Source organism: Cenococcum geophilum (genome assembly GCF_001692895.1).
Source record: "Cenococcum geophilum 1.58 unplaced genomic scaffold K441scaffold_24, whole genome shotgun sequence".
NCBI classification, from domain to species: domain Eukaryota; kingdom Fungi; phylum Ascomycota; class Dothideomycetes; order Gloniales; family Gloniaceae; genus Cenococcum; species Cenococcum geophilum.
The window spans coordinates 1,573,030-1,592,990 of NW_027137582.1; the positions used below are offsets into that span (position 1 = coordinate 1,573,030).

The 19,961-nt window shown below is 52.0% G+C and overlaps 9 protein-coding genes across 9 annotated transcripts; 5 read left to right on the forward strand and 4 right to left on the reverse strand.

Annotated features, from left to right (window-relative positions):
* Positions 1–521: 521 nt before the first annotated feature.
* On the reverse strand, positions 522–806 carry K441DRAFT_563154 (ankyrin; the record flags this gene model as incomplete). Its single annotated transcript, XM_067643594.1, has 1 exon — positions 522–806. A coding segment is annotated over one exon (285 nt), but the record flags the coding sequence as incomplete, so codon positions are not given.
* Positions 807–824: 18 nt separating this feature from the next.
* On the reverse strand, positions 825–6,044 carry K441DRAFT_612138 (uncharacterized protein). Its single transcript, XM_067645601.1, has 9 exons — positions 6,019–6,044; positions 5,464–5,963; positions 2,745–5,415; positions 2,531–2,632; positions 2,206–2,313; positions 1,923–1,993; positions 1,786–1,814; positions 1,323–1,342; positions 825–1,220 (listed from the first exon to the last, which is right to left on the reverse strand). The coding sequence occupies exons 2-9, from the start codon at positions 5,794–5,796 to the stop codon at positions 976–978; spliced, it is 3,579 nt and encodes a 1,192-aa protein (XP_067503511.1). The 5' UTR covers positions 5,797–5,963; positions 6,019–6,044; the 3' UTR covers positions 825–975.
* A 1,616-nt stretch (positions 6,045–7,660) lies between these two features.
* Positions 7,661–8,389, forward strand: K441DRAFT_506450 (HET-domain-containing protein; the record flags this gene model as incomplete). Its single annotated transcript, XM_067642057.1, has 1 exon — positions 7,661–8,389. A coding segment is annotated over one exon (729 nt), but the record flags the coding sequence as incomplete, so codon positions are not given.
* A 116-nt stretch (positions 8,390–8,505) lies between these two features.
* K441DRAFT_129580 (uncharacterized protein) lies at positions 8,506–11,577 on the forward strand. The gene is made up of 2 exons (XM_067640068.1): positions 8,506–9,343; positions 9,390–11,577. The coding sequence occupies exons 1-2, from the start codon at positions 8,699–8,701 to the stop codon at positions 11,334–11,336; spliced, it is 2,592 nt and encodes an 863-aa protein (XP_067503513.1). The 5' UTR covers positions 8,506–8,698; the 3' UTR covers positions 11,337–11,577.
* Positions 11,578–11,818: 241 nt separating this feature from the next.
* On the forward strand, positions 11,819–12,205 carry K441DRAFT_563432 (ankyrin; the record flags this gene model as incomplete). Its single annotated transcript, XM_067643613.1, has 1 exon — positions 11,819–12,205. One exon carries the CDS (start codon positions 11,819–11,821, stop codon positions 12,203–12,205), a length of 387 nt encoding a protein of 128 aa, XP_067503514.1.
* Positions 12,206–12,292: 87 nt separating this feature from the next.
* K441DRAFT_563314 (ankyrin) lies at positions 12,293–12,814 on the forward strand (the record flags this gene model as incomplete). The annotated part of the gene is made up of 1 exon (XM_067643603.1): positions 12,293–12,814. A coding segment is annotated over one exon (522 nt), but the record flags the coding sequence as incomplete, so codon positions are not given.
* Positions 12,815–14,113: 1,299 nt separating this feature from the next.
* Positions 14,114–15,359, forward strand: K441DRAFT_721929 (DUF1783-domain-containing protein; the record flags this gene model as incomplete). Its single annotated transcript, XM_067654064.1, has 3 exons — positions 14,114–14,179; positions 14,396–14,863; positions 14,977–15,359. 3 exons carry the CDS (start codon positions 14,114–14,116, stop codon positions 15,100–15,102), a joined length of 660 nt encoding a protein of 219 aa, XP_067503516.1. The 3' UTR covers positions 15,103–15,359.
* Position 15,360: 1 nt separating this feature from the next.
* On the reverse strand, positions 15,361–16,962 carry K441DRAFT_129669 (uncharacterized protein). Its single transcript, XM_067640069.1, has 4 exons — positions 16,623–16,962; positions 16,521–16,569; positions 16,216–16,457; positions 15,361–16,136 (listed from the first exon to the last, which is right to left on the reverse strand). Exons 1-4 carry the CDS (start codon positions 16,758–16,760, stop codon positions 15,690–15,692), a joined length of 876 nt encoding a protein of 291 aa, XP_067503517.1. The 5' UTR covers positions 16,761–16,962; the 3' UTR covers positions 15,361–15,689.
* A 1,796-nt stretch (positions 16,963–18,758) lies between these two features.
* On the reverse strand, positions 18,759–19,638 carry K441DRAFT_563178 (uncharacterized protein; the record flags this gene model as incomplete). Its single annotated transcript, XM_067643597.1, has 4 exons — positions 18,759–19,117; positions 19,169–19,252; positions 19,301–19,481; positions 19,534–19,638. 4 exons carry the CDS (start codon positions 19,636–19,638, stop codon positions 18,759–18,761), a joined length of 729 nt encoding a protein of 242 aa, XP_067503518.1.
* Positions 19,639–19,961: the final 323 nt, after the last annotated feature.

Here is a 19,961-nt window from a genome sequence, read left to right on the forward strand (position 1 = left end):
GTTTCTTCCTCCTCTTTTATAAGATTATCTTTAATTTATCCGAGTGTTTCCTTTAGTTTTTGCCATTACTAGTTAAGCTGGCAGCTGTCCTTTCTATATTATTACCCTCCTAGTTTATAGTTTAGCTCCCTCGCGTCGCGATTTTCGTGACTCCAGCGGGAAGCTTGCGCCCCTCCGTCGTCCCCTATACTTTATAGATGGGGGCGACGTGGTTTTATGGGGTCTCTTAGTGCGGGGAATGGGATTCCAATATCGGATTGCTTTATTAAGTAGTTTTTGGGCTGGTTTCGCTGCTGTTGCGGCTCTCTGCCTAATATATTATATATAAGATATATATAATAGTTTTAGCATATAAAAATATTAGTAGCCTAAATATTCTATTTTTATATCTTTAAGCGGCTTTTAGCGGGTAACCGTTATAGAAAAAGCTAGAAATAGAGTGGTAAGACTACTATATAAGTATACGTTCCCCCTAACCCTCTATAAAATAGAGATTAAAATAAATATATTATAATCTACCGTTATAGACTAATAGAAGATTGGAGAAGCTTAACCACGACCTTGTGCCCATTCCCCGCCGCCCACGAGAGCGGTGTCTGACCGTAGTCGTCCTTCGAATCGGTGTCCACCTTGCCCGTCTTGAGCAGCAGCTCGACCACGACCTCATGCCCATTCTCCGCCGCCCACGAGAGCGGCGTCCGACCATTGTTCCTGCTGTCCTTCGAATCGGCGTCTACCTTACCCGTCTCAAGCAGCAGCTTGACTACGGCCTCGTGCCCATTCCCCGCCGCCCACGAGAGCGGCGTCCGACCGTAGAAGGTGTCCTTCGAATCGGCGTCCACCTTACCCGTCTGGAGCAGCAGCTTGACCACGGCCTCGTGCCCATTCTCCGCCGTCACGAGAGCGGCGTCCGACCATTGTTCTTGTTGTCCTTAAAATCGGCGTCCACCTTGCCCGTCTCGAGCAGCAGCTTAACTACGGCCTCATGCCCATTCCCCGCCGCCCACGAGAGCGGCGTCCGACCGTAGAAGGTGTCTTCGAATCGGCGTCCACCTTACCCGTCTCGAGCAGCAGCTTGACCACGGCCTCGTGCCCATTCTCCGCCGTCCACGAAGAGCGGCGTCCGACCATTGTTCTTGTTTTGTCCTTCGAATCGGCGTCCACCTTGCCCGTCTCGAGCCAGCAGCTTAACCATGGCCTCGTGCCCATTCCCCGCCGCCCACGAGAGAGCGGCCGTCGACCGTTATGTTCTTCGAATCGGCGTCCACCTTGCCCGGTCTCGAGCAGCAGCTTGACCACGGCCTTGTGCCATCTCCCGCCGCCACGAGAGCGGCGGTCCGACCGGTAGATGTTTGTCCTTCGAATCGACGCCCACCTTACCACGTCTTCGAGCAGCAGCTTTGACAACGGCCTCGTGCCCATTCTCCGCCCGCCATGAGAGAGCGGCCGTCCGACTGTAGTTGTAGTCCTTCGAATCGGCGTCCCACTTGCCGTCTCCAGCAGCAGCAGCACATTGACCACAGCCTCGTGCCCACTCCCGGCCGCCCAACGAGGAGCGGCGTCTGAACGTCGCCTGTTGTCCTTCGAAATCGGCGTCCACCTGGCCCCCGTCTCGGCCAAACCAGCTTGACCATGGCCTCGTAGCCCATTCCACGCCACCACGAGAGCGCGTCCAACCCGATGTTGTCCCTTCGAATCGGCGTCCACACTTGCCGTCTTGAGCAGCAGCTTGACTATGGCCCTCGTGGCCCATTCCCGCGCCCACGACGAGAGCGGCGTGCCGACCGTTGTTTGTTCTTCGAATCGGCGTCCACCTTGCCCGTCTCGAGCAGCAGCTTTGACTACGGCCTCGTGCCCATACTTCGCCGCCCGCAAGAGCGGCGTCTGACCGCAGTAAGCTGTCCTTTTGAATCGGCGTCCACCTTGCCCGTCTCGAGCAGCAGCTTGACCACGGCCTCGTGCCCATTTCCCGCCGCCCACGAGAGCGGCGTCCGGACCGTCGCTGTCCTTCTTCGAATCGACGTCCACCTTCGCCCGTCTCAAGCCCAGCTTGGCCACGGCCTCGTGTGCCCATTCTCCGCGCCCGCCAAGAGCGGCGGTCCGACCGTTGCCGTCCTTCGACATCGGTGTCCACCTTGCCCGTCTCGAGCAGCAGCTTGACCACGGCCTCGTGCCCATACTTCGCCGCCCGCAAGAGCGGCGTCTGACCGCAGTAGCTGTCCTTTGAATCGGCGTCCACCTTACCCGTCTCGAGCAGCAGCTTGACCACGGCCTCGTGCCCATTCCCGCCGCCCACGAGAGCGGCGTCCGACCGTCGCTGTCCTTCTTCGAATCGACGTCCACCTTGCCCCGTCTCAAGCAGCAGCTTGGCCACGGCCTCGTGCCCATTCTCCGCCGCCCCGCAAGAGCGGCGTCCGACCGTTGCCGTCCTTCGAATCGGTGTCCACCTTGCCCGTCTCGAGCAGCAGCTTGACCACGGCCTCGTGCCCATACTTCGCCGCCCGCAAGAGCGGCGTCTGACCGCAGTAGCTGTCCTTTGAATCGGCGTCCACCTTGCCCGTCTCGAGCCAGCAGCTTGACCACGGCCTCGGGTGGCCCATTCCCCGCCGCCACGAGAGCGGCGTCCGACCGTCGCTGTCCTTCTTCGAATCGACGTCCACCTTGCCCGTCTCAAGCAGCAGCTTGACCACGGCCTCGTTGCCATTCTCCGCCGCCCGCAAGAGCGGCGTCCGACCGTCGCCGTCCTTCGAATCGGTGTCCACCTTGCCCGTCTCGAGCAGCAGCTTGACCACGGCCTCGTGCCCATACTTCGCCGCCCGCAAGAGCGGCGTCTGACCGTAGCTGTCCTTTGAATCGGCGTCCACCTTGCCCGTCTCGAGCAAGCAGCTTGACCACGGCCTCGTGCCCATTCCCCGCCGCCCACGAGAGCGGCGTCCGACAGTCGCTGCCGTTCTTCGAATCGACGTCCACCTTGCCCGTCTCGAGCAGCAGCTTGACCACGGCCTCGTGCCCATTCCCCGCCGCCCACAAGAGCGGCGTCTGACCGTCGCTGTCCTTCGAATCGGCGTCCACCTTGCCCATCTCGAGCAGGCAGCTTGACCACGGCCTCGTGCCCATTCTCCGCCGCCCACAAGAGCGGCGTCTGACCGTCGCTGTCCTTCGAATCGGTGTCCACCTTGCCCGTCTCGAGCAGCAGCTTGACCACAGCCTCGTGCCCATTCCTCGCCGCCCACGAGAGCGCGTCTGACGGTAGTTGTCCTTCGAATCGGCGTCGACCTTGCCCGTCTCAAGCAGCAGCTTGACCACGGCCTCGTGCCCATTCCTCGCCGCCCATGAGAGCGGCGTCCGACCATCACTGGCCTTTGAGTCGGCATCAACCTTGCCGGAGTCCAGCAGCAGCTTGACCACGGCCTCGTGCCCGTTCCCAGCGGCCCACCACAGCGGCGTCCGGCCGTCTTCATCTGTTGCATTCGTATCCACTGCCTTCCCTTTAAATAGTCTGAGCAGCAGGTTGTACATAACTGGCTCTTGCTCTGAAGTGCACAAGATGTGCTGCAGCCAATATGATTTCGCATAAGAGAAAAAGTGAAACTCATCCACTAAACGAGGTTTAAAAAGCGTTCTCGTTTCGGCAAGAGTTTTGCTAATGTCATAGTTAGGCCGTTTCCTGGACTTTAAGAGCCTTAATGTGAGATTTTGAACACTGTTTGAAGAGTCTAGGGTTGAACGAATAATCGTGGATGGCGCTGACCCAGTCATTATTTGCGGAACCACCATAGTGGAGAGCTGGGTTTCGAAAACGCCGTAACTGAGGTAGGTAATAATAATGTCTGCCATTTTCCTCTCTGCACTATTAATTGTAAATGCTATGTTGGATAAATCTTCAGAACCACTAAGGAGGAATTGCTTGACGCTGTGGTGCACGAGTCGTATAGTCAGCTCCTCTTTATTAACAGTGAGGAGGCATCTGCAGCATGTTAATGTCGAATATACGTCATTTAGAAGCCTTGCCGGGTTCCAGACAGCATCTCCAGGCACTACGCTTAAGGCTTCTCGGAGCTCCTCTGTTGTTAACGGACGGCGAGCTACAGTAACGAGCTCTAGTATCCGCCTCTGATAAGGCCCTCCCAATCCTTCCGATCTCCGTAGAATACGAGAAAACGTTTCTGAAAGATCCTTAGGAAGATCTGCTAGGGCATCCCGAATGTCGTCATCCGTTTTCATGGCGCACAACGATTCGATTTGGAGAGCCACCCAGAGGAACATTCCTTGAGATCCTTCTAAGAGAGCATCTTGTATTTCCAGTATAAGGGCAGGATTCCCTATCACCAGCTTTCTAGACTCTATGCAGCTCTCTAACTCTGCCCCAATAAATACCTCAATATCGGGATTATCATCAGGAATTGAAAATATTGTGGCGTTATTGAACTGTTCTGGACTCAATTTTAAGGCGTTGTTGGGCTCCAGTCTTAGTGAAACACAGAAAAGCAGTATGAATGTGTTCTGGAGCTTCCGGAGTTCTTGAACCAATATTTTCCCCTCTGCATAGTCACATTCATCCAGCCCGTTAAGGATGAAGTACGCTTTGCAGTCAGGTGGAAGGGCGCGTTTAATTAAATAAAATATTCTTTTAAAATCCGGGGCTGAAGTAGTCTCATCAAGCAATTCCGCCACTATTGAAAGGTCTAAAATTGGGCGCAGTAATTGTCGGGCCAGAGAACCAATAATTGTCCGGGCTTTTAAGCTTTCGGGGATATCGTGCCTGCAAAAGAAGTATGCCACTGTAATATCCTTACTTTGAATATAAAGATTTAGATTATCGACAATATTGGCTAGTAAAACGGACTTTCCAGATCCAAACTTGCCTATATACATAAGCGTACAGGAGTCTGCTCGGCCTTTCCAGGTTTGGTATTCGGCAGTCTGATTGAATAGCGTTGCGTTTCCAACTTTTCGAGTCTGCTTCCACGTTGTCTCATAATCGTAAACGGAGCAAAGATCGAGCACTTGTAGATTTATCTTTATCTTTTGCTGGAACGACCTAGATTCGAAAAACCTAATCGAAAGAGTTCTGAATCGGGAGTTCTCTTGGGCTTCCTCCTCAATCTTCTTGGCCATCTGCAGGTTCACCTCCTCTTTAATCGTATTCGCCCAGAGGTCAAGCTCCGATTGGTAAGTCTTCATGTCAGAGTCGCTTAGAGTAGATGCAAATTGCCCAAAGGTCGACTTCTGAGTGAACCTCAACAACTGATGACAAAGGCGAACCGCCACAATGAAATATTCAGACAGGTATGATTGTAGATTCTTGGATCGGGGATACAGCAAGGCCATCATTTGGTAACGGGGGGCCGAGCGACCGACGGTCATGAGGAGCGTCGACATCTTTTCAAGGTAGGAACAGAAGTTTACTATTAACTACGAAGATATCAGTAGAGAACATAGCTGAGGTCAAAAGGCACCAACAAGCAATGACATTCGCACTAGCGACCAGACGCCAGATGCAATTATGTTCTGGGCGCTGCCTACTACAATGTCCCCGAGCGCAGCATACTGCTGGACAGCTTGTAGGAAATTGATCAAGCGAGGTCCAAAACAACGCCGGCCGCCGACCTTGCGGTCAATCTCGGCTGTGAGTCGCATGACATCTTTGGGATCTGGAGGAGAATCGCACGATTGGGACCTATAGGTACGGAAGGTAGTTTTCTGCTCGCTCGAGAGGTCCGCTTCGAACTGTGAAACAGCTTGCGCCAGGCGAATTTCGGGCTTCAGCCGTGAAATATTTGCCAGAACAGACATGGGGTGACGCCCTGAAAGGCTACGAATAACGGAGCGTATCAAGCTTGCATGCGAGAGCTTCCCTAGAATTGGGAGAAGATGGAATTAGGGTTGAGCCCTGGAGCTACTTAACACGCGCCGGTTAGTTTGAGCACGGGACTCGGCATGGCCTAACTTCCTGCACAGCGGTGCACTAATTAGCAAGAGGGATAGCAAATGTTACCGGGAACAGTTACTAAAGCATTTTCAGAGAGTAGCTTATGCCTAACCTCCAAACTTGAGCATCCGCTGTAAACCCAGATCTGAACGTGAGATTCTCACAGCACAGTACGGCTTGGGAAATTGTTGCTGTTCAGCTGCAGGAAAATCGTACTTCTGGCACACAAATTAGCGTGGAAGCCTCTGGGCTTTTGCCTGCGCTAGCAGGACTATATCTTTGAGGAGCGAGCCTTGTTGATCTGGAATGTTCATCCGAGGATTTCCCGAGCCGCAGCACGCGCTTTCTGCGCACGGACTTCGCGGCAAGTCTTGGCATGCACTTTATCCCTTCGTCTGGCAAAACGGACTTTTCGTATTGGGCGCTTTAGGCGCTCCTGCCTGGGTTAGCATGCTGCAGGCACCCTAGCTAGCGTGATTTTATTAGCAAACCTCACCAAAACGCGTCAATATTGCGATGCCGATGAAATACTGCAGAAGGCCACCACCAAAAACACCTCTATATATATATATTTTTTAAGGAAGTTGGGTAAAAAGTCGCGATATATGACGCCATGACTGCAGGTTTCCGCCCTTCCTCCATTAACCGGCTGGTGATTGTGTGGGAAAATCCTCCATCAGAGTCCTCCCCCAAATTACTACCACCTATCTACTTTATACGCGTTCTTAACGCTAATGAGGATAAGCCAGTAAAGGACCAGCCTAAGGTTATAAGGGAGGACGTGCTATATACGTTAAATAAGGTGTATCAAGTGCTACAAGTGGTTGAACGGTTCAACCAGCGGTTATTCGATATCCAAGCGTCAATGAGGCGCCAGCACCCTTGCTACCGCACTGACCAGAGGCTTTAACACCAAGCTTTACATAGTATCCCATGCAACGTTGGTGTCCTACCGCAGGTGGTCCGTGCGGAACACCAAAATCAGAACTGCGCAGAAACTTCGTAGAAACTTCGCAGAATTCCGTTCTGTAAAGGGGGGCTGCTGGAACGCCTATTCCAAACAAATCTCCACCAAGAATTGAGTGCAGATATCAAAATATACAATGTGTTGAGCTTTATATTCCTTATTACGACTCTAAGATCCTAACGATCTAATTGGCTAGAGCTTATCGATAAGAATAGGACACGAATCAACGTTGCAAGGGATAGAGCCTCTAGATTGGCTTATGAGGTGCATATACGAAAAGTCCATGAAAAACTTGCCAGACGAAGGGATCCAGCCCACCCCAAACAAGGTACCCTTAAGTACGCTAACCCATTGCACAGCGCTTAGCGCTTAGCGCGAACTAACTCTCCAAGCCTTACAGTCGACCACACAGTGCAAACCATGTCATGTGCACCGCGTCCTTAGAATATAGAGTATTCTTTTTCTGTAGCCTTTAATTTTACCCTTACTAGTTACTGTCCATTAAGAAATCAGTGTCTATATTATTACACATATATCAACTTTCTGCCACACTCTGTCAAGTATTGAGACCGGGCTCGGTAGGGAGCTTATTAGCACGAGATTCACTAGCTCTTCGCCCCTCCACAAGGGTATGGCCGTAGCGGGTCGATCCCAAACTTATCCTTAACATCAAATAGATAGACACAGTTGCGCTGGCTTAATGTAAGTCATCATATCCCTATCTTCACATTCTCTAATACGCTTTTACTAACTTCAGCAAAATGCGACTTCTGAAACTTCAAGACGACGGTGAGCTCAGCCTAGCCGAGTTCGTTGGCGATAATATTCCGCCCTACGCTATTCTTTCGCATACTTGGGGAGATGACCACGAAGAGGTTACCTTTAAAGACCTAGTGGATGGTTCGGGTAAGAGCAAAACTGGCTATACAAAGATCAGGTTCTGCACGACGCAAGCTGCGAAAGACGGCCTCCAATACTTCTGGGCCGACACTTGCTGTATCGACAAATCAAGCAGCGCGGAGCTTTCAGAGGCTATCAACTCCATGTTCCTCTGGTACCATCATGCGACTACATGCTACGTATATCTATCCGATGTTTCGATCAATGGCGCTATCGGGAACAGCCCGTCCTCTCCGCGGGCATGGAGACAAGCCTTTCAACAGAGCAGATGGTTTACTCGGGGATGGACGCTTCAAGAGCTTGTTGCTCCAACGTCTGTCGAGTTTTTTTCTGTGGAGAGCAAGCGACTTGGGGACAAAATTTCACTCGTGCAAGAAATTCGCGACATCACGGGAATTCCTGTTCAAGCTCTACAAGGAAGCCCTCTATCTCGGTTCAGCGTTGATGAGCGAATGTCGTGGGCAGAAAGACGCGAGACGAAACGCGAAGAAGACGCGGCATACTCTCTGCTAGGCATTTTCGACATCCATATGCCACTCCTATACGGCGAAGGACGGAAGAAGGCGCTGATTCGGCTTCAGAAGGAGATCAAAGAGTCTTTGGAGGATGAATTGCCTGCTCTACCACTGGTGCTCTCCACAAGAAAACCAAAGCGAAACCGCGAACCCTTTTCGACCGTACCACTCAGCCAAGATCCTAACTTTATGGATCGCTCCGACAGCTGTCGTCAAATGATCCCCCCAATTGGCTTGACGGTCGTAGTCAATCCGGACGAGCCATCTCTGGAGTAAGCTCCTAAATATAGTATCCACCTCATGCGCCGCTGACTGAAAAGCATCATATTTGTCCATGGATTCACAGGCCACCCCAAGCTGACCTGGACTCACCAGAGGGGAGATATGAGGCACCGCGCCTCCTATGACGATTTAACCGAGCCAGCTTCGAAAATCCGAAAACTCAATTCATCCTCCAAGCCGCATCAGGAAGACTTCCGTGCTGCTATATACTGGCCGAGAGACCTGATTCCGTTCATTACTCCCAATGCGCGAGTCTTGACTTACGGTTATGATACACACATGAGACACGAGCTGGAACCTCCCAGGAATGGCAACACAATCTACGACATTGCGTGGGATTTTCTGGTTGCTCTAGAGGCTGCACGTCGGACAGAGCCAACGAGACCTGCATTATTCGTGGTACACAGTCTAGGAGGGATCGTTGTTAAGGAGATGCTGTGGAGGTCAAGCGGCTGCCATCGAGGCCGGACCCATCTCCGGAACATCTTCGAATCCACGATCGGTATGATATTCTTTGGCACCCCACACGGCGGCGCCGATGCCCGTGGCACTCTCCAACATATTGCTGAGAAGGCTATCCAAGCCACCGGATGTTCCGTCGATAAGCAAATCATTAATACACTTTTGCCGTCGGCCGAACGCCTTAGGGAGCTGAGAGACGAGTTTGGGCCGATGGCCCATGAACAAAATTGGATCATACACTCCTTCCAGGAACAATTGGGTGTCGCGCTTCTCGGTGGTCATAAGGTAAGTGCGTTAACATACTCCGTTACATTGCTAATCATGCTTGCAGGTCGTCGAGGATACATCCTCCTATCTAAACCTCCCAGCTATCGAGATTTCCGAGCATATCAGCCGCAATCATATGGAAATGTGTCGCTTTACGGGACTCAATGACGTCGAATACAGAAAAGTTGCTTCCGCTCTCTACAGGATAATAGGCCCGGTCTACAGTCAACCCAGGAGAGGGGAGAAGCTGTCACTCAACGAAGAGCAAAAAAGAATGCTATTTAACTCGTTAAGATTTGACCAAATCGATGCGCGTCAGATGACCATTAAGAACGCTCACGCCAAGACATGNAAATGGCTTCTAAAAAATACCGAATACGTCGACTGGCTTGATGCCACTAAACTGGGCGAACACTACGGCTTCTTGTGGATCAAAGGGAAGCCTGGAACCGGAAAGTCAACATTAATGAAATATGCTCTTGCTAATGCCCGTAAGACGATGACGGACCGGATCGTCATCTCATTCTTCTTCAATGCAAGAGGTGAAGGTCTGGAGAAGTCCACGATCGGGACATACCAATCGCTCTTACTGCAACTTCTCGAACGACTCCCAGCGCTTCAGTGCATCTTTAACTCTCTCGGTCTCTTAATCTCAAGCATCAGCACGTCCCACCAATGGAGCATCGAATCACTGAAAACGCTGTTAGAACAAGCTATACAAAGTCTTGGAGAGTCCTCTGTGGTATGTTTTATCGACGCCTTAGATGAATGCGAGGAACGTCAGATCCGGGACATGATATCATTTTTTGAACACCTTAGCGAGCTCGCTATATCAGCCGGTGTTAAATTCCAAGTCTGTTTTTCAAGCAGGCACTACCCGCACATTACAATCCGAAAAAACCTAGATCTGGTTCTGGAAGGGCAAGAAGGACACAACCAGGATATAACGAACTACCTAGATAGCGAGTTAAAGATTGGACATAGTAAGGTTGCCGAGCAGATCCGAATAAAACTTCAAGAAAAAGCCTTAGGGATTTTTATGTGGGTTATTCTCGTGGTAGGGATACTGAATAAAGAATATGACAGTGGCCGCATATATATGCTTCGGCGAAGACTCCGGGAGATCCCTGGTGACCTACACGAGCTATTTCGCGATATTTTAACACGCGACTCCGACAATAGAGACGAACTAATTTTGTGTATTCAGTGGGTTCTCTTTTCAAGGCAACCATTAAGTCCGGAGGAGGTATACTTTGCTATTCTTTCCGGAGTTAAGCCTGAGACCTTATCAAAGTGGGACCCTAATGAGATCGCAAGAGACGTTACCGAAAGATTCATACTCAATTCCTCTAAAGGACTCGCTGAAATTACGAAATCCAAGATTCAGAAAGTCCAGTTTATTCACGAATCAGTAAAGGACTTTCTCCTAAAAGAAAACGGACTTGGAAATATTTGGCCTGAGCTCGGAAGAAATTTTCAAGGCCAAAGTCATGAGCGGTTGAAGAATTGCTGCCTTAACTATATAAGCACTGACGTTTCTACCCATCTGGGGCTCCCTAAGAGTCTTCCGAAAGCTTCATCACAGAAAGCTGTAGACTTCCGCCAATCAGCTACCAGTGCATTTCCCTTCCTGGATTATGCCGTGCGCAATGTGCTATACCATGCAGATATAGCAGCAGGATGTGGCATTGCTCAGGAAAATATTATCCAAAGCTTCCCGCTTGCCCGTTGGATTAAGCTTAACAATCTATTCGAAAAACATGAAGTACGCAGACATACAGAGGGTGTGAGTCTTCTGTATATATTGGCGGAGGGCAACATGTCAAACCTTATTAGAGCTCATCCATCCATCCTATCGTGTTTTGAAGTGGAAAAGGAGCGTTATGGGCCTCCCCTTTTCGCAGCCCTTGCGACCGGGAGCGAGGAAGCTGTCCGAACGTTTGTGGAAGCTCATGCGGTGGATCAGTCTCCGGGGAGTTGGCTCCACGAACGATGCAACCAGTACTGCTAGGACGAAGGCAGCCTGGGCAAATTTGGACGCGACTTCAAATTCTCAAACCGGAGGACCATACTCTCATATTTAGCGGAGCTTGGCGACAAGGTAATATTTGCTCTTGTACTTAAGACAGGAAAATTTATGCCAGACTCTAAGGATAAAGATGGGCACACTCCATTTTGGCATGCCGCCATAAATGGCCACGAAGCCGTAGTCAAGCTGCTGCTTGAGACAGGCAAGGCCGACGTCAACTCGAAGGATAAGGACGGACGAACGCCGCTATCGGAGGTAGCACGGGCCGGGCTCGAGGCCGTAGTCAAGCTGCTGCTCGAGACAGGCAAGGCCGACGTCAACCCGAAGGATAAGGACGGACGGACCCCGCTATCGAGGGCGGCAGGGGCCGAGCGCGAGGCCGTAGTCAAGCTGCTGCTCGAGACAGGCAAGGCCGACGTCGACTCGAAGGATAAGGACGGACGGACCCCGCTATCGTGGGCGGCATGGGCGGGCGCGAGGCCGTAGTCAAGCTGCTGCTCGAGACAGGCAAGGCCGACGTCGACTCGAAGGATAAGGACGGACGGACCCCGCTATTGTGGGCGGCAAGGAACATGTACGGGCCGAGCGAGGCCGTAGTGAAGCTGCTACTTGAGGCAGGCAAGGTCGACGTCGATTCGAAGGATAAGGACGGACGGACCCCGCTATCGAGGGCAGCAGGGACCGGGCGCGAGGCCGCAGTCAAGCTGCTGCTCGAGACAGGCAAAGCCGACGTCGACTCGAAGGATAAGGACGGACGGACCCCGCTATGGTGGGCGGCAGGGACCGGGAGCGAGGCCGTAGTCAAGCTGCTGCTCGAGACAGGCAAGGTCGACGTCGACTCGAAAGGATAAGGACGGACAGACCCCGCTATCGTGGGCGGCAGGGGCCGGGAGCGGGCTGTAGTCAAGCTGCTGCTCGAGACAGGCAAGGCCGACGTCGACTCGAAGGATAAGGACGGACGGACCCCGCTATCGTGGGCGGCAGGGGCCGAGCGCGAGGCCGTAGTCAAGCTGCTACTCGAGACAGGCAAGGCCGACGTCGACTCGAAGGATAAGGACAGACGGACCCCGCTATCGTGGCGCGAGGGGTACATGTTCGGGCCGAGCGAGGCCGTAGTGAAGCTGCTACTCGAGACAGGCAAGGCCGACGTCGACTCGAAGGATAAGGACAGACGGACACCGCTATCGTGGGCGGCATGGGGCGGGCGCGAGGCTGTAGTCAAGCTGCTGCTCGAGACAGGCAAGGTCGACGTCGACTCGAAGGATAAGGACGGACGGACGCCACTATCGAGGGCAGCAGTGTCCAGGCGCAAGGCCGTAGTCAAGCTGCTGCTCGAGATAGGCAAGGCCGACGTCGACTCGAAGGATAAGGACGGACGGACCCCGCTATCGAGGGCGGTAGGGGCCGGGCGCAAGGACGTAGCCAAGCTGCTGCAGTCGCACCCTAACCTCTCTCAATAACATACATCTTTACTTAGCCTCCTCTTCACCCACCACCTACTACTACCCTCTCCTTATAACTCCTTAGGGTGATATGCTATAAATACAAGGTGGCAGTGTGTTGTGGCAAGTGGCGTATGAGGCCGGTACGCTAGCAGGGGGGTGGCCGAGCCACACCGATCAGACCCTTGTGGAGGGGCGAAGAGCGACTGTATCTTTGAGGAGCGAGTGTCCTTATTGATCTGGAAAGCCGCAGCAGGCCTATCGCCATCTGCAACACCTATCAACTTCTTTGTAACTGCAAGACGAGAACAGCATTCCATTTAATTCATAGCACCCTGCCTAGCAGCATCTCAGCACCAGCTGATTGGTGATATGGTACTTAGTGGGTCTGTCGGACGAACAGGTCACTCATAAGAACTCTGTCGATTGAAGCTGGCTCTAGAAGCTCTCTATATACATAAGGAAGGGGTAGCAGGCTAAGTCGGTGACCGTGTCGATGACCGAATCGATGACCGAGTCAAAGGGTAGGTAAGATGACAAGAAACAGGGTGGTGAGTCATAAGGTGGTACCTGACAGTGGCCTCGACGGTCGACAGGGTCCCTCAAGGCTAAGGGCGTGTTCGGTTGCAATCTGGAGCTTTTTCAATTCTGACGTTGATCCGTGCTTTCACCAGCGTCAATCAGTATATAATTAGTGGCGCTTAATCTGGTGGTCGTACCCAATCTGAAATAAAGCCGACTGTTCGGTGATCATTCTAATAAAAAGGCCTTAGACGAGGCTCAAAATTAGCGACGTCTTCTGCCCAGTCGGATCTGCACGGCGACAGTAATAATTAAAGAAGAGGACATGGTATAGGGCCCGCAGCTGCTGCAGTAATACTGTCGTCAGCAAGGGTGGTGACGGTGGGGGCATGGTGGGCAATCGGACGGGCACGAGCAGAGCTCCAGATTCGACTTGACGATTGATCTGGAGAAAAAAGCTCCAGATTGATATAACGCCAAGAGCTCAAGTTCAACTACTATATACGGTAAAGCGTGTGAATTTAACGCGGTTGCTGATCTGGAGGAGCTCCAGATCAGAAAGTCGCCAGATTGGCCGAACAGACACCTCCAGATCAGATTGAAGCTCCAGATCAACTCGGTTCTGAAGCCTCCAGATTCAATCTGGAGCTGCAACCGAACGCGCCCTAAATTTTGTTCATATTATCTCGTTTACGTCGACGAGTCTAGGTGCGACAAACGAATCGGCTTTAGGCGAACTAGCTAGTCTCCTCTCGGTGTAGCTCCTGTATAGATTACTCGCTTTTACCGGATAAAATGCCCACTTACCTTGGCGGTGAAGTCCGTGCGCAGAAAGCGAGTGTGCAGGAAAAACCGGAAGCTGTAACTATGCATTTGTCCGCTAATTGATTCTATGCGTCTGAGCTTGCTGCCCCGGGGAAGCGTTTCGCCGACGCCCAACCGCGCCAAGCCCATCTTTCCATCTGCTCCTCCGCACCACGCACCCAGCCTTCTTCCTAGCAGCAGTAGTAGCAGCAGCAGCAGCAGCAACAGCAGCAACAGCCTCTCCCCCACCCCAATTCCTCTCCCCAGACCCAGCCATGCCTCCCCGCCTCCCCCACGCCACTCCTCCGCCCACCCCTCCGCCGCGCCGCCGCAAAACCCACCCACCCACCCACCCGCACCCTCATCGCCGCCCCAAAACCAAACTCCGGCCCCCTCCTCTCCCGCCGCCCCGACCGCGCCCTCCCCTCCCTAACCCCGCCGCGGCGCTGGCTGCGCTCGCTACCGCTCTTCTTCGCCCTCATCGCCGGCAGCACGGCCGCCATCTTCAACTACCAGAAGCAGTCGTCCAGCGTGACGACCTCGACGCTGTACGCGCTGCGCACGAACCCCGAGGCGAGAGCCATCCTGGGCGACGAGATCTACTTCGCCAGCCAAATCCCCTGGATCAGTGGCGAGCTGAACCAGCTGCATGGACGCATCGATATTAGTTTTGGCGTTAAGGGGACCCGTGGGCGGGGCAGGATGCGGTTTCGGAGTGAGAGGAGGGGCAGGCGTGGGTTTGTGAGTTGCTCCTTTTCTTCTTCTTTTTCTTCTTTTTCCTTTTTTCTTTTCTGCCTTCTTGGTGGCTGGGTTGCGTGGTGTGGCGGGTGGCTGACTTGTTTGTTTGTGTGCAGTTTGAGACGCTGGAGTGGAGCTTGATGACCGAGGATGGGAGGGTGGTGCAGTTGTATAAGCCTGAAGGGCCGGATCCGTTTAAGCGGATTACAGCCGGGGAGGATGAGGAGAAGTATACGCATTAGAGTCGGATATAGGAGGGGTTGTTGGAGAACGTGGTGGGGAGGGTGTTGTATATGATCGGCATTGGGCGGGCGTTCGGCATGGGGTGAAGCTCTCGACTTTGGAATATCCCGTGGCTGATGTACTGGGATGGAAACGAATTGTGATGTGCTTGTACGAGATCCCAAAGAAAGAAAGAGCATTGGCTAGGCGTAATAAAAACAATGGCATGTACAGCGGACCATCAATGCTAAAGCCAGCGAGCAATGTAAAAATATTTGTATTTTTTTTTAAATTTCATTTTCTTGTGTCAGGATCTCTCCTTCAAGAAATGACCGGACAGTCTCGAGGCCCGCAAACACCGTCATCCCGTCGTAAGGAATGTCTTTTTTGGCAATTTCCAAATCCCAGCTACGCCAGCCGAGACCCTAAGTTGTATATACCGCTGAAGACAAAAGAGCAGTAAGTCAAGAAAACAAGTAAAGAATGAAGAGGCCGCCAAACCGAACACCAGCCGTCACAGAGTCATTTGCCTGGAACCGCATTGATAGGCCCCTGCTGGATGTTCGTCGTACTACCGCGAATTTTGGTTGATGTCATCGTATGTTGATCAGAAACCCAAACCCGTCTCCTCGGGTCGGCGCTGGCTGGGATGGTGTGCCATATCCGGCCTCACCAGATGTGCAAACTGGGGATTCACGTTCAGCGGAGCTGATATGTTGATTGGCACTCTCGGACCAATACTATCACGCTTTGACTTCTTTGATCTGGGCGAGTTATCTGAAGATGAGTGGAATACGCGAAGTGGAGAAGAGCTGTGGTAGGATGGGAGAAGTGATTGACGAGCATTTCGGAAAGTCCTTGCTGGTGAGAAGTGCTTTCGCGGTGACTTCACGGGCGAGCTGAAGCTGGATGGCTGGCTGGACGACGAGCCAGTGGTGTGGGTGGTGATGCTCAATGCCTTTGGAGCAGCTTCTTGCTCGGAGAGCGCAACGGCGCCATGAGATCGGACTCGACGAGCTGTAATGCCGTGACGGCGGTCTCGAAAGATGTAGCTCTTTATGAAATGTCAGTTGATGATGATATACACGAATTCGCATTGAAAAGTAAAAACTCGAAGATGAGTAAAGACGTACCGCAATAACGTTGAAGAATCCAACCACAAAAACCAAGATTCCAGATGCGAGGACCAATCGCCAGAAAGCCAGGCCCAGCGACTGCTGGCTAGTGGCTCCCTTGTTCATATTTCCGAGAATATTCAAGCCGAGGATGATCATCGCAACTCCAAGAGTGACGAACCCATGGCTTGGGCTGAGCAGAGGCCAATTTCGCGCGTAATAGGTGCGGAAGAGGGATAGTTCGGAGGCGATGAGGAACACTGATGAATCAAGTGTTAGTTTATGTGTTTCAGATACATGTTTCAGACCTACAGAGGACTTACTGCTAGTTACAGTTGTAATGACATGGCTCACGGCGTCGAAGAAGAAGAACTGGATTTGAAGTCAGTCGCTGCTGGAAAACAAGTTCAGTGGCTCAGAAATACCCTGGACATCATAGATGTTTTAACAAGCATCACGACGCTCGCTGAAATGACAGCCATGAGGACAATAATGTTCATCACGCGGAGGATATTAAGAATGATGTAGCCTGGGCCTGCCAGAGACTTGGTGGAGAGAGCCATCTCTGCGATGGGTCTTGAAATTGCAATTTACGTGAGGGTTAGGGATGATTCTGTGCAGTAAGGCTGGCCGGCAGTCGTAGGGAATATTGCGTCAAGCAGTGGATAAGAAAACTACGAGATTGGAGTAATAGAGTAAGGAAATGTTGGTGTTGAACCGGAAGAGAAGTCCTGAGCCTTGAAGGCAGAGGAATCTTTCTAGCTCGCTCAATGACAATAGTCGACAATAGGAAGAGAGTGACAATAGAGAAGGAGAAGAAGTGAACAGAAGACGAGAGCGGGGATCATCTGCAAGTACAATAATAGGGCCGCAACCCCAGGCCATTGTCCGGGACGTCACAATAGGCCATGTTCGCGATAGCCAATTCAGTGACGATTTCCAAATGAATGGTCTACAATTGTCCATAGATGCATTTTATCTTGGCAATGTTCGTGTTGAAACGCGGGATTCCCACCTCGATCAAGTTTAGAACGAGGGGCAAGCAGCTAGAGAACGGGGTTCTAGGAGATGCATCTTCCCGGTGCTATCTTCACAGGCCAATATCGTCGAGGCCTCACGATCGACTCTGTACAAAGGTGAAGCGGGTTTGGCAGAGTGAAGGGCATCGCGAAAGGATTGGCTGCGGTTGCATGCAACGCGACCACGAAAGAAGCGCCGATGTGTTTCAAGATCCCTGGAATTCTTAAAACAGACGAAGAGCTGCGGATCCTTGGGCGGTAATAGGTAGGGCATGGTAGACTTCAGGCTGCTAGGTAGCCCCAGATGTGCCAAAGATGTGCCAAAGTCTCCGAAACAGCAGGTTGTTGGCTTTTGCCTCGCAAATGCCGTGGATAGGATTCACAGCAGTAGCAGCAGGTGAGGTTTCGTTGGCAGTGCGAAGCGACTCTCGTGATGGTCCAGCTGCATCGGTCGGTTGCTTCTAGAATCGGACCCACAAACTAGCCATTTTTATCAGCAACGCCTTTTCCCACCGCCCTCTTGTCTGCCTTTCCGTCCTCCACTTACTCTCGGCCTTACGAAGTCACGAAGATCGCAACCCGCCGGATCATTGCGGAGCCCTTGGGACAAGTCCGCTAGAGTCGCTTAATCCTAACCAACATGGCACGCGGTAACCAGCGAGACAAGGCCCGCGAGAAGACGCAGAAAGAGCTGGCAGGCAAGGTAAACCTCCACTGCGACTCTTTGGAAACCCCACTGCTCGCTAGTCATACGTGCAGGACCTACTTTTTATACTAACCCTCGCTGCAGAAGTCGAAGAACACTGTACGTTTTAAGGCCCGCTATGCGACAAGCGGAGGTACTGCGATAATATCGTCTAACAAAAGCCTGACAGCAATCCGGCACCGAATTCGCAAGAACCAAGGAAGACCAGGCTGCCATTATGCGTGCTAAACAGGCTGCAGGTAAGGTTCTTGCTTAAGCCTTCATGCACCGGATCCGCTTCGTCCCTGCTAATACGTGTACGCGAACAGCCGATGCCAAAAAGACCGGCGAAAGCTCCACCGGCAAGAAGAAATAGGTCACTTATACTGTCACTTCACGGCATGGTCATGCTCGTTGCGAAAATTGCTAAAATTGCTTGTGTGAATCGTAGAAGCGTACAGAGCATGGTTAAAGCTTGCAGAATGGGGTTTCTAGACTGAACGATAGGTTCTGCGTGTTTTTGTCCTGCGGTTTTAGCGATTATTACCCCCATCGTCATCTTCACTATCCTCATCGGTGTTGCTGATGTACTTGCGCATCTTCACCATCTGCATATCTATGTGAAAAGGCTTCACGGCAACCAAGAATTACTTGCAAAAATTTGGTCATTCATATTCTATCTTAGTTTTACAAGTGACCACGGAGGCCCTTAGGTGGTATTACGGTATAATGCAACGCCAGAATAAAAAGGGTATAGGGTTAGTCTGCCACTCAACAGCGCCATGACCCTCTCAAGAACTGAATATCATATGCGCAAGTCATTACACCTTGCCCGCTTCTAGCTCGATACCCGTCATCTAGGAGATCGTGCCGCCGAAACCTCCGAATTGGTTCACACCAGCGTTTGCAGGGAAGGAATTGGCGCCGCACAAGCACTGGCATGAACATGCCGAACCGTCACCCAACGTACCCTGGCCGACCGCGACAGTTGCGGAGGCGGCGGCGGCGGAAGCGGAACCCGCAACGACCGTCACAGTGCTAGCGACGGCGGATGCTGCAGTTGCTACGATACCGGCGGTTGACAAAGCGGTGCCGTTCTGAGCGATGGCAAGTTGCTTGTAGGCGGAGAACGTCTTGTCACCAGTGGTTGCTGCATTGATAGAGAATACCATGCCCTTTCCACAATGCGTCCCAACTTTCTGCTTGCAATAGAACCCTGAACCGATATTAGCTTCAATTCCTACGATAATCGTAAACAATTGCTTACATAGTGGTTCACTAGCTGTCACCGGCATGCTGAAAGTCACACCGGCTGCTCCGCTTGGGTTTGGCATGAAGCCAGAATCAGCACCTGTGTCTCGTTAGCATCATGTAGTACATACGCGCAGAAATCGCATACCGCCAGGCATCTTGACACAAGGATGCGCGAAAGTAGACTGCGTGACGGTGTGGTTGGCTTGCAGGAACACGAATAATACTGTATCGCCAATATTTGCCGTGATTGACTCCGGCTGGTAGGCTAGATTTGGCGTTGGCGTGCCGGTAGGGTCTGCTGCTGGCTTCACACCTCCCACAGTGACCTACGATAATAATGAGAATCTAGTAAATACGTCTGAGGGTTGGCGTCCTTACGGTATGGGTCATCATGCCTGCAGGTGTGGATGCCATGGAAGCCATCATGGACGACTGCGCTGCGGCGAGACCAGCGACTAACAGTAGAGCACCGAAGAACTTCATTATGAATATTCGATTCTTGTAGTAGGGCCTTTAAAAGAGTGGAAACGTCCGCGCTGCGGGCTAGATAGAAAGGACGAAAGGCGAAGGATTGAAAGGCGCTAAGCGAGGGCCGGCTCGGTAATAAGAAGACCAGAAAAGAAGAGACAGTGAGAGATTAGGCACGGCTGAAGGAATTTTGTTGAATGGATGGAATATAATTTCCTAGGGGACTCGACTACTTAAATTCAAGCATGAAATTTGGCAGTTTGAGAACAAGCACCCCAGAGGGGCCATGGCGAAACAACACTGCCCCTCGGCTTGGCAGCGATCCGTAAAAATCGGAT

Bases quoted from the DNA above. Each gene is read 5' to 3' on its own strand.
- K441DRAFT_129669 (XM_067640069.1), bottom strand. From the start codon at position 16,760: ATGGCTCTCTCCACCAAGTCTCTGGCAGGCCCAGGCTACATCATTCTT. The intron at 16,458-16,520 runs GTAAGTCCTCTG...TTGATTCATCAG, and splicing joins CATTACAACTGTAACTAGCA to TGTTCCTCATCGCCTCCGAA. The intron at 16,137-16,215 runs GTACGTCTTTAC...CATTTCATAAAG, and splicing joins GATTCTTCAACGTTATTGCG to AGCTACATCTTTCGAGACCG.
- K441DRAFT_612138 (XM_067645601.1), bottom strand. From the start codon at position 5,796: ATGTCTGTTCTGGCAAATATTTCACGGCTGAAGCCCGAAATTCGCCTG. The intron at 2,633-2,744 runs GACGGCGACGGT...AGAAGGACAGCG, and splicing joins AGGTGGACACCGATTCGAAG to ACGGTCGGACGCCGCTCTCG. The intron at 1,221-1,322 runs GCGGCGGGAGAT...CGCTCTCTCGTG, and splicing joins GTCGGACCGCCGCTCTCGTG to GGCGGCGGGGAATGGGCACG.